This window comes from Rhododendron vialii, chromosome 13a (assembly GCF_030253575.1).
Source record: "Rhododendron vialii isolate Sample 1 chromosome 13a, ASM3025357v1".
NCBI classification, from domain to species: Eukaryota; Viridiplantae; Streptophyta; class Magnoliopsida; order Ericales; family Ericaceae; genus Rhododendron; species Rhododendron vialii.
In genome coordinates, this window is record NC_080569.1 from 3181200 (window position 1) to 3196062 (window position 14863).

Consider the following 14863-nt stretch of genomic DNA (forward strand, 5'->3'; position numbering starts at 1 on the left):
TCTCTCACAAAACAAATCATCTTATATAGACACAAAAGGGAGTGACATTAACAAAAAAAAAAGTGGCAAAATCACTCCCTTAATTTTAAGATAAAGCACTTGGGGGTTCGGTGCATTTTTGTCGCACTATAAATAATCATTCCATTTTCGAAAATTTCAATTAAAGCTTACAGTATTAACGAACCTGGTAGCTGTCAGCCTGTCACAGTCCTGCTACCCATTTCTGTATTAGCCGAGTTTTGTCGAGTTCGAGCTTGGGCTCATTTACTAAATGAGTCAAAATTTGAGCTTAAGCTCGTTTACTAAATGAGTCAAAATTTGAGCTTGAGCTCGGCTTGAACCTTATCGAGCTGAGCTCTTATCGAGCCGAGCTAAGTTGAGTCATTTACTAAACGAGTCTCTTTGATCGAGCCGAGCCACCCTTAACCAGCCAAAAACTCGAGCTGGAGCTCGTTTACCAAACGAGCCGAGCTGAACCAAGCCTTAACCGGCCGAGCCGAGCCGAGCCAAGCTTGCGAGCTGCTCGATTTGTTTACAACCCTAAGTGCATCCCCTTAAAAATTTGAGAAATACTGCCGTGCACTGCCTGTGTAGTGCACGGATAGTGAGGCATTATAGCCGTCCGAAAGTGTTTTCAACGGTTCAGATTAAAAACAAGATTTTTTAGGGAAGAGCAACTAGGAAAGTTTGTTTTTAATCTGCTCTGTTACCCTACAACGCACTACACAAGGGTTGGATCTGGTCAATTTGGCTACAAACCAATTCAGAATTTAAAGAGGGCCCACTAGATTTGTCCCCATTTTATAACCAATGATAGTTAGACAGTAAGTAGCCCGTTTTGCTAAAATATTTGAGGTGTGCAAAAAATATATTTAAGGTGCGCTCAAGTTAGTCTAAACATTGTTTTATTATTATAATGTATATATTTTTAAAGAGAGACATTCGTGTTGAGAAAACAAAAAATTTAGGGTCAATTTATCTACAGTTGGACATAGGAGTTCTCCGTCTACAAAGAGCTGAAAAGTCCACGAATAAAAATGTATACAAAGCACGCGAGAACGTGTCACCTGCTCTTTGTGGCTTCTTCTCCGTGAGGGTAAAGTTGCGTTTGAGATTCATGGGGCTTTTTCTTGTTTTTGTACTTATTAAAGAAAAAACGCGTTTGTTACTTTTGCGTGCTAATTTTTGTAAATTACTGATTCGTATCTTCAACGCAAATAGAAAAGTAAAAATTGTGAATATTTTTAAAAATATAAAACCCAAAAAACCCTACTTTTTTTTGGAAAAACATGGCCTTATTTCGTTACTATTACGTACTGTAGTTTACTGGCACAAAAGTCTTGTCTTTTTTCTTGTCTTGGGCGTGACTTTTGTTTCTCACTAAATTTTTTTTTTTTTTGCAGCAATTAAAATCTTAGACAATTTTATACTAGTAGTATAGTTTAGTGGCGCAAAAGTCTTGTCTTGGGTGGGACTTTTGTTTCTCAATAAAAAATTTTACAGCAATTAAATCTTGAACAATTTAATATTATACCGTTTTTCTTTACTAGTACGATTCAAGATGTGACAAAAAAAACTTGATAATCTACACTAAACCAGTTGTAGTTAATTGGAAAAATGAAGAGCCATGAGTCGTATAGACTTTAGATGCACCATCTCAACAATCAATGGTTCGAATTGAAAACAAATTCTTCCAGAGAAATTTTAGGGAAGATTAACTTTTTCCTGGAAGAATTTGTTTTTAATGCGGACCATTGAAAATACTTTTGAACGATTGTGGTAATTCACTACAACGCTCTACAGAAAGCTACCTTACAGCATCTCCGGATCCGAATTGGGATACAAGGGTGCAGCTGCCATTGCAGGCTACGATAGCATTTCTTGTGCAATTGAAAGGGAAAATCCCAATTATCGCAACACAACTCATTCATGGGCCCAACTTTCAAAAAGAACGATTCTGATCCTTCGATCGATACTTGGGCCTCAACTTACTTACAATTTTCTCTGCAGCGGTTTATTACGGTGTAAAATTTTTTTTTTTATTTCCTTTCCCTTTTCTCTTGGTCAAAAAGTCTAGGAACACAATTTCCGAACACAACTGTGTTTAGAGTCGTCTGATGTATGTTGCACCGCGTACATCGAACGGCTTTAGACGTAGTACTATCAGGAGGAGTTGTGTTTCAAGCATTGCCCTTTCTGCAACTAAATCAGCGAGATATTTTTATTGACAACCCATTGTGTATCTTGCAATTAAAAAAAAGATACTGCCACGATTAGGGTGCTCGAGGACTAAAGATCACGAGGATTAAAAAAAAAAATCTGATGAAAACTATTAGACCATTATTTGGTTATTTGGATATACAAATTTGAACGAATTACGAAGTGCTAACCCACCTCATCAAGAGCTTCTCTTTTTTAAAACGTACCACATGTACCACATCAAGAGCTTAAGGAAGAATGTTTGTAACAAAATTACCCTTGCCTAGATCGAAACCATTGACAGAAAACCTAAATACAAAGATCTTGAAAATCGATGCGAGATGATCTAAGATTAGCGTCGACACTATGTCTTTAAGACAGATTTGTTGCCGTTGCTTACAGAATATTTAATTAGCGGTCTATCTATTAGTAGGATTTAATAATCAAAATTTTCCAAAGCAGCACTGTAATCAATTCGTCCGGCGAATCAACTTATATTTTGTGTTATCTGATATGAAAAGACTCAAACTCAAAAGACGTAGAGGAAAACTGCTTAGAAAAATTCCTCAAAACGAAAAAAGAAAGTGACCCAAGCCTGTTCTAATCAAGGCGATTTGATTACGTGAGTAATCTGAAGTTAACTTCCTTCACTGATGTTTTAATCTGAAGGCAATATCCTTTGTGCCGAAATTTTTTGTGGCTGCCGAGGGGTTTTCTAGCCGTTGGATTTAACACATAAAAAAAATTCACACAATCCAACGGCTGAAAAACCCTCGGCACAGAGGCACAGAGATTTTCGGGACCGAGGTGATCGGACCCCTATGTATTCTGTAGATTATACATTTTATTATTTTGGTGTTGGGGACCATCAAGTATTGTATAGGAGGCAGAAGGGCTCTTCTGTCCTTCATACTCCAAACTCACCAAATTGTTCCTGCAAAAGAATAATAAAAGGATTAACCAATGAGATGCCATTGTTTTAATATTACAACTATTTATATGTTTCTTTATTGTTTCTTCATTTTCAACTAGAACATTGGGTATTGCTTAAGTTGTACGTAATCATAATTTTTATGATGTATGGCTAATCTTACCGTCTGGATATTCACTTAAGTTGTGGATGTAACATACTCCTTTCGTCCCGAATTTTTTGTCGTTCTTTCGGCGTTCGAGTTATTTGTAAATTACTCACTCAAATTGTGTATCCCCATGGATGTAACATAATTGAGTAACAAAATCAACAGTGACGTAAGATCAGTTTTTGTTGCTCAAAACTTATCTCTAAAGTAAAATCGGCGTTGACCGATTCGAATTAATATGATGTATTGCAATGCTGAAACATTAATTAATTAACCTTTTGCTAATACTTGCCAGAAAAGTTTTGAATATTATATTGCAATTGAATATTCAAAACTAATCAGATGAAACTGATTTGTTAATGGCAGAATGGGTCGGAGACGGCCAAGGGTACTCTCTCGGAGTATTATGTAGCATTGTCATGTGGTATTTTTTGAAAATAAAATATCGCTACCACACAATTTTGATCATTCGATATCTTCCAATCACCCACCAAAAAGTAATTGATAATATTTTTACCGCAAAATTTATCCTAACATAAAAAGTTAAAAAAATACCACATAAACAATGCCGCGTGGTACTCCTGTGGGTCGTTGGAGACCTCCTTCCTCCCCATAGGTAGCATCCAGGCAACTAAAGACCTGTTAATTTAGTAAGTCTCTAATCATTGACTTCTACCTTCTCTAGTCTTCTATACACCATTTGGTGAGATAAATGATTTCACGTCTGTTGAAGAACTCATCATCTCTCTGAAGAAAAAAATGGCATCACAATCTTCAATCCAGTTCATTGATGCTGCACTCTTCTTCCCCACAACTTTCCCTCTGTCCTACATAGACCCTGACCAGAAATGGCTGATCAGATCACACCTCTTTTCCCTCCTCCAGAACTTCCCTTTCTTCCGCCCTTCGATGGGTGCTTTCATCCACAACGATGGCGCAACCGCGAACCTCCTCAATGCCACCGGTGACCTCCAGGTCTCCCGTTCGACCCCTCCGGTCCCCCTCACCATCTGGCTCCATGAGAACTATCCTCACGTGGCGCCTATTGTTCTTGTTTCATCAAATTCCATGTACCCAATCCAACGCGACAACCCGTTTGTTGATCCCTCCGGTGCAACCACATCCCCTTACCTCCAGAGTTGGTTCCATCCGAAATCGAACCTCTTTGACCTTGTCCACAACCTCGTTAAGATATTTTCCCACAACCACCCTTTGTTCCACAATTCCAATCTTTCCACCTTATCCCACCCTTCTCTTGTTTCCAAAATGGAGGCAATGGACCGACTTTCGTGTACCCTTCACTACGACTTAATGGCATTTAGAGCCCAAAGCGACGAGGAAATAGAGTCGTCATCGGCCCTCCAGGGTGAAATGACCAAGAGAGTGGACATCACGAGAAACATGATCGTGGGGCTCGAGCACGAGAAATCGAAGTTGAAGAGGAGAGTGAAGGAACTGACAGAGCAGGGGGATGTGCTGATGAACTGGTTGAGAGTTCATAGCAGGAAATGTGATGATGAGGGGGAAGATGGGTTTGAATGCGTGGATGAGGCGTCGAAAGCAGTGCTTGATTGCTTGGCAAAAGACATGGCTTTGGAAGACTTGATGTATGCATTGGACAAGGCAATTGAACAAGGGGTTGTGCCTTTTGGGGCTTACATTAGGCAAGTCAGAGTACTGGCCAGAGAGCAGTTCTCCCACAGGGCCATGGTACAGAAACTGAAGGGGTCTTGAAATTGCTTGTTCGGCCAGATTGATAGTAGTATTATGAATGGACTTTACACTAAATGTAGTTGTTTGACTATTGGATAGGAATCAGTTTGCTTTGAATCGCACGTATTTTTTCGCAAAACAATGTAGCATGGTTGGTTCGGTGAACAAGACACTCTCTTGTCAGGTGCGGTACGTGCATATAAATCTCTCTCGTGGTACAAACAATTCCCCATCATTTTTTGAGTTTTTTTTCCCATTTTAGCTCACCAATTCAGTTGGGGTTGGAGTCTTAACGCCGCAATCCGTCTCTTCTATTAGGACTTTGGAAGATTTTTTTTGGGTACTAATCTAGAAAAAAAAAAAGGAAAATAGCAAGAGAACAGTGTCCTGTTTTACGAATTGAGAGTGTAGAAGCCAAATGTTGATTGGTTCTCTGTGATTTGTAGCAATAATCTGTGCACTTAACTAATGAGCACAGCCTGCCTCCTAAACAAGGTCTTTTGGAGCAAATGTCTGACCTCATCCAAATGGGTGCTTTAAAAAGGTCTTTTTTACTCAGCTTCTGATTTAGCTTGAGGCCCCTTGTTCATTCCATTTCGTTGATTTTGTCGGAAGTACCTTGTATATTTCAAGCCTTCAGAATTAGTCGAGTTGCGTGCAAATTAATCCGAATATTTAAATAGCAAAAAAGAAGAAGAAGAATTTGTTTAAACGTGCTGGCAATAGATAAATCCATTGATAAACGTTATGGAAAAAAAAAAAAAAAGCTTCAGAGGTCAAACTTCGAAAGCACAATTGGCACAAGCCCAACATGAGTGGGTAAAAGTTTCCCTAAAAGAGCCACTTTTTCTTTTTTTTCTAGTTTTGTGCTAAATTTTTGTAGATTATTGTTCGTCTCAATGAAAAAAATTGGCAAAAATAAAAAATTATGATCGGAACCCAAATTTCTTTGGAAAAATTCAGACCTCGTTGAGACAAACCAATAATCTACAAAAGTTTGACACAAAAATAACAGATGCGAATTTTGTAGGACAGTAAAAACCAAGTCGGCTTTTTAAAAAAACTTATCCTAACCGATAACACCGTGTGAAAAAACCCCAAAAATGTTTGTCCAAAGAGTAGTTCAAGAATTATAGTGGGGTGTTATGAGGCCCGCCCACCCAAATCCTTGAAAGAAATGCTATATACCTAAAAAATGAACCGTTGATTTTTCTTCAAAAATGCTATTTTTGAAGAGGTTCAAAAATGCTATTTATATAACAATTCAAACATAACACCAAACATATCTTATATACATGTGGGCTTTACACTATTATGTGTGGGGCTTACATGTATGCGAGAGGTTGTGTAAGTAGCATTGTTGATTTTTTCTTTTCAAAGTATTTTTGGGGTACTTTTAGAATGATTATTGAATCCTAACAGACTTACGTCATTTATCGATACCTGAAGGGGAGTTGGTGTAATTTTCCAAAGAACTGTACATGTCACCGGATTGCCAACTGATTCTGATTTGGAAAGTCAAAGATTTGGACAAGGGCTTTCTTGTAAAAACACAAAATAGACCGGCTTCCAAAGTTCCCCCAATTCCCAAAGTCAATTCAATAGCCACTAACACGTAACGTGTAACGTTCCTTACCTCTCTCAAATTCACGAAGCTGCCACTGATATTGACAAAATTGACCCTCAACCCTACCCCTTCGCTTCTGAAAAAAACAGCCATTCCTTTGTTAGCTAGTCTCATTCTCCTCTTTGCTTCTATGGGATATCAAATCTAGGAAATCAGTCTCTCTCTCTCTCTCTCTCTCTGTGAAAAACCAGTGGGTTCATCTTCCATTTGTGCCTTGACCATTTCTTGGGATTTTATCTGCTGCGTTTGACCCATCAATAAGGGTCCATGATTCTTAAACTGCACTGTCGGCCATGGCTTCTTGAGATCCCCTTCTTCTTCCCCTTCTTCAAAGCCTATAAAGTTCAATCTTTTCTATTTGCTGAGGAAATTGGATGGTTGCTCTTCTGACTGCTCTGCATTTGTAAGATAACGCCTCATAAAGCCACCCACAAAATGAAGATTTGGGATTCGATCGTGGTGTTATCGATTTCCTTCTGCTTATTTGCATCTGGGTCATTCTCAATTGATGATTTCCGTAGACCGTAAGTGGTTTCTTGATCCCTATGTAGTGTAGGTGCATGATTTAAATTTGAGCTCATTGTATCAGCTCGTTCTTCATATGTGGCTTTAGTACCATCTAAAGTTGGTTTGGTTGAAATATTGAGGTGATTTACAATGTTTCTAGACATTCTTGATGGCACATTGCGAGTGGAGTTTTGTGGGTTACTTCCTATTAGAAGTTGTGATACTGAAACATAATACTTGTTGCTTCCCTGTTAGGTTTATGAATTGTACCTTTTTGTAGTTAAGTAGTAACCTAATTTGTGATGAGTTGAACCCATTTAGGATATGTTAATGTTGGAACATTATGAATTGGATCATTGTAAACTTTGATAAGATATATAAGCAATGTATAACAGGAAATAACAGTGATCAGTGTCACTTTTGATCAGTATTCTAGTATTGTCTTCTAATTTGCCAAAGCAGTACAAAACTGATGAGGATATCTGTTGTAGCATTTTCGTGTTTGTAAGCTATAGAACACGTATTGCAAGTTTGAGGTTGCAATAAGGAAGTGTTTGGTTCATTTTTGAATGGAATGGAATGGTAATTAATTTAAACTGGGGAATGATGATTACATTTGTAAAGTACATTTCGCCCATTTTTTTCATTGTACCAAATGTTGAAATGAGCATTCCAAGGGAGTGACCATTTCATGCCAAGCTTCATCTGAGTGAACCAAACACTGCCTAAGAGAGTTGACAGTATCGGATCCTTTAGGGATCAGGGCATTAACCATTGTTGTAACCATTTGCTTACATCAATGTGAATGTATCTAATAATTCTTATATTTCTTTGTACTTGTTATTTGTTTTTTGTTGTCGCTATATGTGGAAACTGTGTGTTCCAGTGTTGTACTTTTTGGGTATAGAGGGAAGACAGAAATATCTTACCCTGTAGGAATCTAGGCATTAACCACTGCTGTAGACATCCGATCACATCGCTTTGAATCTAAGTTAGGCGTGCTACAGATCTTCTTGTTAGATTTTCTTTATATAATACTTTATAACCTTCATTTTGTGTGAGCTTATTCTGAAAATCTTTGTTTTCCATTCTCTTTCAAATTTCGTACATGTTATACAGCACGCAGTTCGACGCAGGATTTTCCATTTTGTCCTGCCATTGTTGAATCAGTTTCCTCCTCATATGTTTTCCATGCACCATCATCTCACCTTGCAGATTTACAGCCTTGCAATCATCCATCTGTTCATTTTGTTACCATCTTTATTTTCTCTTTCAGGTTTCCTATTGTAGAACCTGATCCTGGTCATACCAAACTTCGCATTTCAAGGGAAGGATTGGAGGCAATTGAGAGAATACAAAACCCTATTGCTGCTGTTGCTGTAAGATTGAGATCAAATTTCCTGAATATTTGTTTGTCACTTAACCATTTCTATAGGATACCTGCCTTTTTGTGACCAGGCTTTATGCAAATCAGAAAGATAGCTAGCATTACATATCAGAGTAACTACATTTAGTCTAAGTTATTGTCTGATAGCCATTAGGAAAAGGAACTTCTTCTCCAAAAACATTCCATATAACTACTTAAGTGCCTTGGATTATTGAACGACGTATATTCATCGTGAATCTGGATTGACTGGTAATATACCATCTCTCCCTTTATTTGTGCATGCTGATGTGCTAAATTTATGTGTAATGATCTCTTTCTCCCCATACATGTTTGATTTGTCTAACCCTTCTCTCATTGTCTTTTAACTCCTGTTTCTGGATGTTTTTTAGGTGATTGGTCCATATCGCTCTGGCAAATCATTTCTGCTTAATCAACTTCTCTCCCTTTCTTGTTATGAAGGTGCATCCAGTGCTGCTAATCGTTTAGCTTGTGACGAAGTTATAGCCACTAGCATTTTTTAAAAGTGATTTATTGTTATTAATGTTGGAAAATCAAATAAGCTTCGGAGATTGATGTCTTTGCAGGGTTTGGTGTCGGCCACATGCGTGACACAAAAACAAAAGGTACATGCAGATATGAGTTGTATGACCATAGTGTGCTTGATCGGCAACCATCTATTTACAGTCCTAGAGATAATACTTACATGATTTATTTCTTTCAGGAATATGGGTATGGGGCACCCCAGTAGAATTGGATATTGATGGAGTGAAAACTTCTGTAATCTACCTTGATACTGAGGGCTTCGAAAGTATTGGGAAGTCAAACGTATACGATGACCGGTGATCTCAAAGTCATTAGTTGGTCTTTAAATCTGCCTTTATGGCTGTAAAGATTTGTATTTTGTTCCTCCTTTCTGAATTGTGGTTTTTGCAGGATTTTTGCTCTGGCAACGGTATTGAGTTCTGTGCTTGTCTATAACCTGCCTGAGACGGTTTGTTACTCCACCTGTAACTCTCCCTCGTTTTTCGTTCCTCCGTCTTTTTATCTGGAGCACATTGGCTCTGAAAACTTGGATTTAACGTTGTAAAGAAAGTTTTTGTTCTGCAGAAAACAATCTAGTAAGCATTCTATTGTTTGATTGCTGGTGAACTTTAGTGCCAAGGGTAAACTACGATCGAAAGGACATGAACTCTAGTGTGTAAATCTGGGTTCTTGTTGTACTAGAAGTGAGTTTAGAGTTTTTGTTTTTCCAAATTCCCTTTAGGACTTGCGATGGGAATTGGGAAGTAAAGGATATGATTTTATGGGTGCATCCAGCATTGCAATTTGCTCTGCTTGGCGATTAAGTTTTGTATGAAAGGTAGACCTGTTGAAATAAACTGTAACGGCAGTCACAGAAATTACCAAAATGCTCCTTTCCATTTTTAGAAGACATGAACCTTGAGTGTCGGTGTTGATATTGGTGAAGGAGCTAGCTTTGTTCGTTTGTCAGTAATTCCCAATTTACCTTCAATATGGCTCTTTAAGTGAATTTCCCTAGACATCAATTCTTTGAAACTATTAGTCTTGTGAGATAATTTAGACATTTTCGTGCCAGTTTAGTGACATTTTCGTGATAATTCAGATCCGAGAAGCTGATATATCTAGATTGTCATTTGCTGTTGAGCTTGCTGAAGAATTCTACGGAAGGTTTGTAATTCTGGGATTCTAGCTGGACACTTTACATTGTTGTGTTTCATTATTGGCACGATACGCTATAGTATTGGTGGAATATTTGATACTTTCCTCCAAACACTAACTCGTTCCATGGTTTTGTCTGCTATTCATATGGGGGGACAGAGTGAAGGTAATTTTCATCCCATCTCAACATTTTTTGTTTTTCCGTGTATACTTGCATCTATCATTTTTTTGTGTGTAAACAACTGTAGTAATTAAATATTCGATCACCGTTAAAGTTATTCATTATTTTCTCATCTTTTCTCTGATTTGATAATTTGCAGGGGCAAGATATTGCCTTTGAACCTGCTAAGCTGGTGTGGCTTATCCAGCGAGATTTTCTGCGTAAGTTCAAATATGCTTTCCCAGCACATTGTTTTCTTGTGTGGTAGCGGACGATACCCTGAACTTACCATGTATTTTGGCTTCATAGCTATTACATATGAAATATTTCTTTCAATGCCTTAAACTAAGATTGTTGACCATTTTACAGAAGGGAAATCCGTGAAAGAAATGGTAGATGAAGCTCTTAGACGCATCCCTAATAGCGATGGTTAGTTTTCCTCATATTTCTTGTGTTACAATATGAGTTCTGCTTAAGGCAATACACTGGACCTAACATTAATTATGGATGCTCATTATGACTGCAGGGGACAAAAATATTGATCAGGTATTGGCCTCTCCCTAATTAATTGAATTTGAGACATCAGCTCGAAACTAATAAGTTGACATTTTCTTTTGTGTGGGTTACTTAATCAGGTTAACCAGATCAGAGATTCTTTGGCTATCATGGGTGATAACAGTACCGCTTTTAGCTTACCACAGGTATGGGGTCGCTAAATTTCTGAACAATCCTTACCCTTTTCTTCACTTCTACAGCGGTAGTTAGCTAGACAATGTTTTAGTGCTGGGGAAGAAAGATTGGCAGCTATCTTAGACAAGATATTCAGTGAAGTAATGCGTAGTTAATTCTATGCGGAATCTTCACAAATGCATTACATGTGTTGCTGTATGTCTGGAACACCGCTTTTATCCAGTATATTTGTGTAACATGTTTGAAAAGGAGGAGGAATACATTTGTGAGCATTTGAAGTCACCTAAGATGCTTACTAGCATGTGATAATTTGGCCATTATAGGATGTGGGTTATGAGGAAGTCTGCACCGTATGTCAATTTGTAAATGCATTCTCTCAGTCACTTTACCTCAGGATGATCTGATTCTTCAATTTTAACTTGCAAGCAGCCTCATCTCCAACGCACAAAGCTTTGTGACTTGAAGGATGGTGAGCTTGACCCAGTATATGTCAAGAAGAGAGAGCAATTGAAAGAACTTGTCGCTTCTGTTGTCCGTCCAAAGATTGTGCAGGGTAAAACTTTGAATGGGAAGGAGTTCGTTTCTTTTCTGGAGCAGGTGGCTCGCTTCAATCCTTACTTATTTTCGATTTCAAACTATTTATGTCATTCTGTGAATATATGAACTTCTGAATTTCTAAGGCTGTTCATCATTTGAATCAGTTTGTTAGGTCTTAGCATTGGGCTGGCCTCTGTGTTTCTGGCTAGGGCCAGCCAGCAGTATGTAGTTCATTAACACAAAAATCTCTGCTGGCATTTTAGATTCTTGAAGCCTTGAATAAAGGAGAGATTCCCTCCACCGGCTCTCTTGTGGAAGTTTTCAACAAGGGTATTCTGGAGCGTTGTTTGAAGCTATACAGTGATCGGATTGCTACAATGAGTTTACCCGTCTCAGAGCTGACTTTGCAAAATTCCCACGAAGGATTTAGGGAAGCAGCAATGAAACTTTTTGATGAACAACATTTTGGTCGGCACCATGCAAAGAGTTCGGTGGAAAAACTGGATGAAGAAATTGAGAAGGTAGGAATCTAGTCTAACCTGAGTACTAGGTATCTCGTTCAATACAGTATAGAACCCCGTCCAGTCTTATTATTGAAAATTCTTTGCAGGTGTATAAAAATTTTGTTATGGCAAATGAATACCAATCTTCAAAGTTGTGTGAGGCACTATATACCAAATGCGAGGACAAAATGGATCAGCTTCAAGTGCTCAAACTTCCTTCCATGGCAAAATTTAATGCAGGTTTCCTCCTATGCAACCAAAGTTTTGAGCAGGAGTGTGTTGGACCTTCTAAATCAAGTTATGAGCATCGGATGATGAAGGTTGGTTTACTTATGATAGTTTTCTCTTTCAGTTTTCACCAAATGTGTTTTTTCTCACTTTCGATTCAATCAATTCCGATGCTTTTGTGAGGCAATTGGAAGCCACTTGTTTTAGAACCAGCTTATTGATTGTTTTTATCTGCAAATCAATGGCCAACACCTACCGTATTTTTTTGGAAGGTATATGTAAGAAAATTTGAAACCGTCTCAAAACATGAAATGAATAAAATCAGAGAATGGCTGTTTCATTGATTTTTCTCTAAAAACTATTGTTTTCAGTGTCTCACTTGTTTGACATTACGACAAAGCATAAGAATAAGCATGCACTAACCTAGTCCTTCTCCATGTGGTGTCTAGGTGATTCTTCCTTTTTTGTTACCTGTCTTAGTTTTCTTATGTTTTGCTGTGACTGGTATGCATATACCATGTAAATCTGCAGATGTTGGGGAAGTCAAAATCTCTGTTTATTAAGGAATACAACCACAGGCTCTTTAATTGGTTGGTGGCATTCTCCCTTGTAATGGTGGTTGTGGGTCGGTTCCTCATTAAGTTTATTTTGATTGAGATTGGGGCATGGGTACTTTTCATCTTCTTAGAGACATACACAAGGATGTTTTGGTCGGCAGAGTCTCTCTATTACAACCCAGTTTGGCATTTCATTGTGGCAACTTGGGAAACACTTGTTTACAGCCCTATCCTTGATTTAGACAGGTACATCTTTTTTCTTTGCTACTCATACTTGAATGATCCAATAATATCTCATGCCTCAAGGCAGTTTGCATGATGTCTTAATAAAGTAATTTCAACTTGTTCCTATGCATCGACTATAGGAAGGAACTTTTTGCATGGATTTGTAGTTCTCTAGTTTCTGTTCAGCCAAAACTGCATTGAGCACATTAGCAAGGAACATGCTTCTTCTCTAATACTTTTAGCAGTTACTCCGACTAATTTTTTTTAGTTGGCATGAATTAAGTAGTAGTGCTTGATGAATGATGAACCTGCTTAGATTTACTTTCCTAGTATTTATTTGCCTGCAAAGGATCTGATGGAGATGAAGTAAATAGTAAGAGAATAAACTGTAATCCTTGAACTAGGTTGTGGTTACTGTTTTGCAATTTCTTCATTTTCAATTCCTCGCAATTTTCTTGTTGAGACAGGTGGGCTATTCCCATTTGTGTTATCATGGCTATGCTGGTGCTCTATTGGCGGTGTTATGGGAGGAGGAAACATGGATCCCGTTATGTTTTACCATTGTACAACACTAACAAAGATCGGCACAGATCAGAGTAGAGGAATGGTTACTCTGCTTTAAGCATCCGTTTCTTGTGATGTTCATTGGTTGACATCCCCCGGCGAGCTTTTCCATTTTATACGCAAAGGCATGCCAGAGAAATTGGATTTTTGGAAGAAGCACAAGGATAAGATGAGGATGGGAAAGATCTGCTGCTGTTTGTAACGTAGTAGCAATACCATGTTTTGTGTCGTCTTTATAATCATCACCATCCACAAATTTTTTTTTTTTGTTGTATTTATGTACTCGAAAGTTATTTAGTTGAATCATTATGTCAACAGGCATTTTGGGGGGGGGGGGGGTCTTGATTTAGCAGCTCAACATCGGGTTTTTGATAGGTTCGTTATAGCATTGTTGTTTTGATCGTGAACCAAATCCAAAGCAAATAGGGTTAGATGTAACTATTCAGTTCCCGTAAATGGATGAATGAAAATTTTCTTTAGGACTGTCATTCATTATGGCTTTTGCACCATTGGGTTTTTTTTGTTTTGTTTTTTTTTTATTTTTTTGTGTGAATCCATATTACCTACATACTGTAAAACCGGTGCAAAGTTTGTTGCCAAGGATGAAAGATGTTTCTGGTCATTGTGCTCCAGCTGCTGGAGAATAACCAAGTTCCATTAATAGAGTCATCTACATTAAGCTTGGTATATCAGTTTTTATTTTTAAGTTTTTATTGTTAGTAAACAAGAAATATCAAACCCGAGAGGGAATTAATTGAGGTGCGCATAAGTTGGTCCGGACATCATCAACTGTCGAACCAAAAAACAAAACGGTTCAATATTTGAAAGACCGCATGTGAATTCTCGCTGAAGATGGCAAGCTTTCCTGGGAAGAAAATCAACAGTTCATTTCAGCATTACTTTAGAGCATGTCTGGGAGCTTCTTTTTCCCATTTTGGTTTTATGATTTTTAGCTTTTAGGTGTTTGGCCCCCTCACCCTAAAATGTATTCTCTTTGAATGTATTTTTCGATTTTGAGTTTATAGAGAACAAAACTCAGAAGTAGGAGGAAGGGAGAAGCTTTTTGACTTCTCATTTTTCACTTTCCCATTTTAGTTATCTACCTCGCATCTTCTAGACAGGAGGTGCTTCGAATTTTAAGACGGGGCCGTGTCTCGACCACTAAACCTCGCATGTTCAAATCCGGAAAATGATGTCGTATTATTGA

General features: G+C 38.0%; 2 protein-coding genes across 2 annotated transcripts; both read left to right on the plus strand.

The window, feature by feature from the left end:
• The first annotated feature begins 3909 nt into the window (after window positions 1-3909).
• LOC131313583 (protein ELC-like) lies at window positions 3910-5486 on the plus strand. Its single transcript, XM_058341969.1, has one exon. The coding sequence runs from the start codon at window positions 4038-4040 to the stop codon at window positions 5010-5012; it is 975 nt and encodes a 324-aa protein (XP_058197952.1). The 5' UTR covers window positions 3910-4037; the 3' UTR covers window positions 5013-5486.
• Window positions 5487-6712: 1226 nt separating this feature from the next.
• Window positions 6713-14144, plus strand: LOC131313414 (uncharacterized). The gene is given in 16 exon segments (XM_058341704.1): window positions 6713-7142; window positions 8402-8504; window positions 8902-8971; window positions 9097-9135; window positions 9234-9351; window positions 9446-9503; window positions 10137-10277; window positions 10468-10573; window positions 10722-10781; window positions 10879-10898; window positions 10988-11053; window positions 11472-11639; window positions 11843-12100; window positions 12190-12402; window positions 12842-13113; window positions 13560-14144. Coding segments are annotated over 16 exon segments (1914 nt in total). The 5' UTR covers window positions 6713-7053; the 3' UTR covers window positions 13693-14144.
• Window positions 14145-14863: the final 719 nt, after the last annotated feature.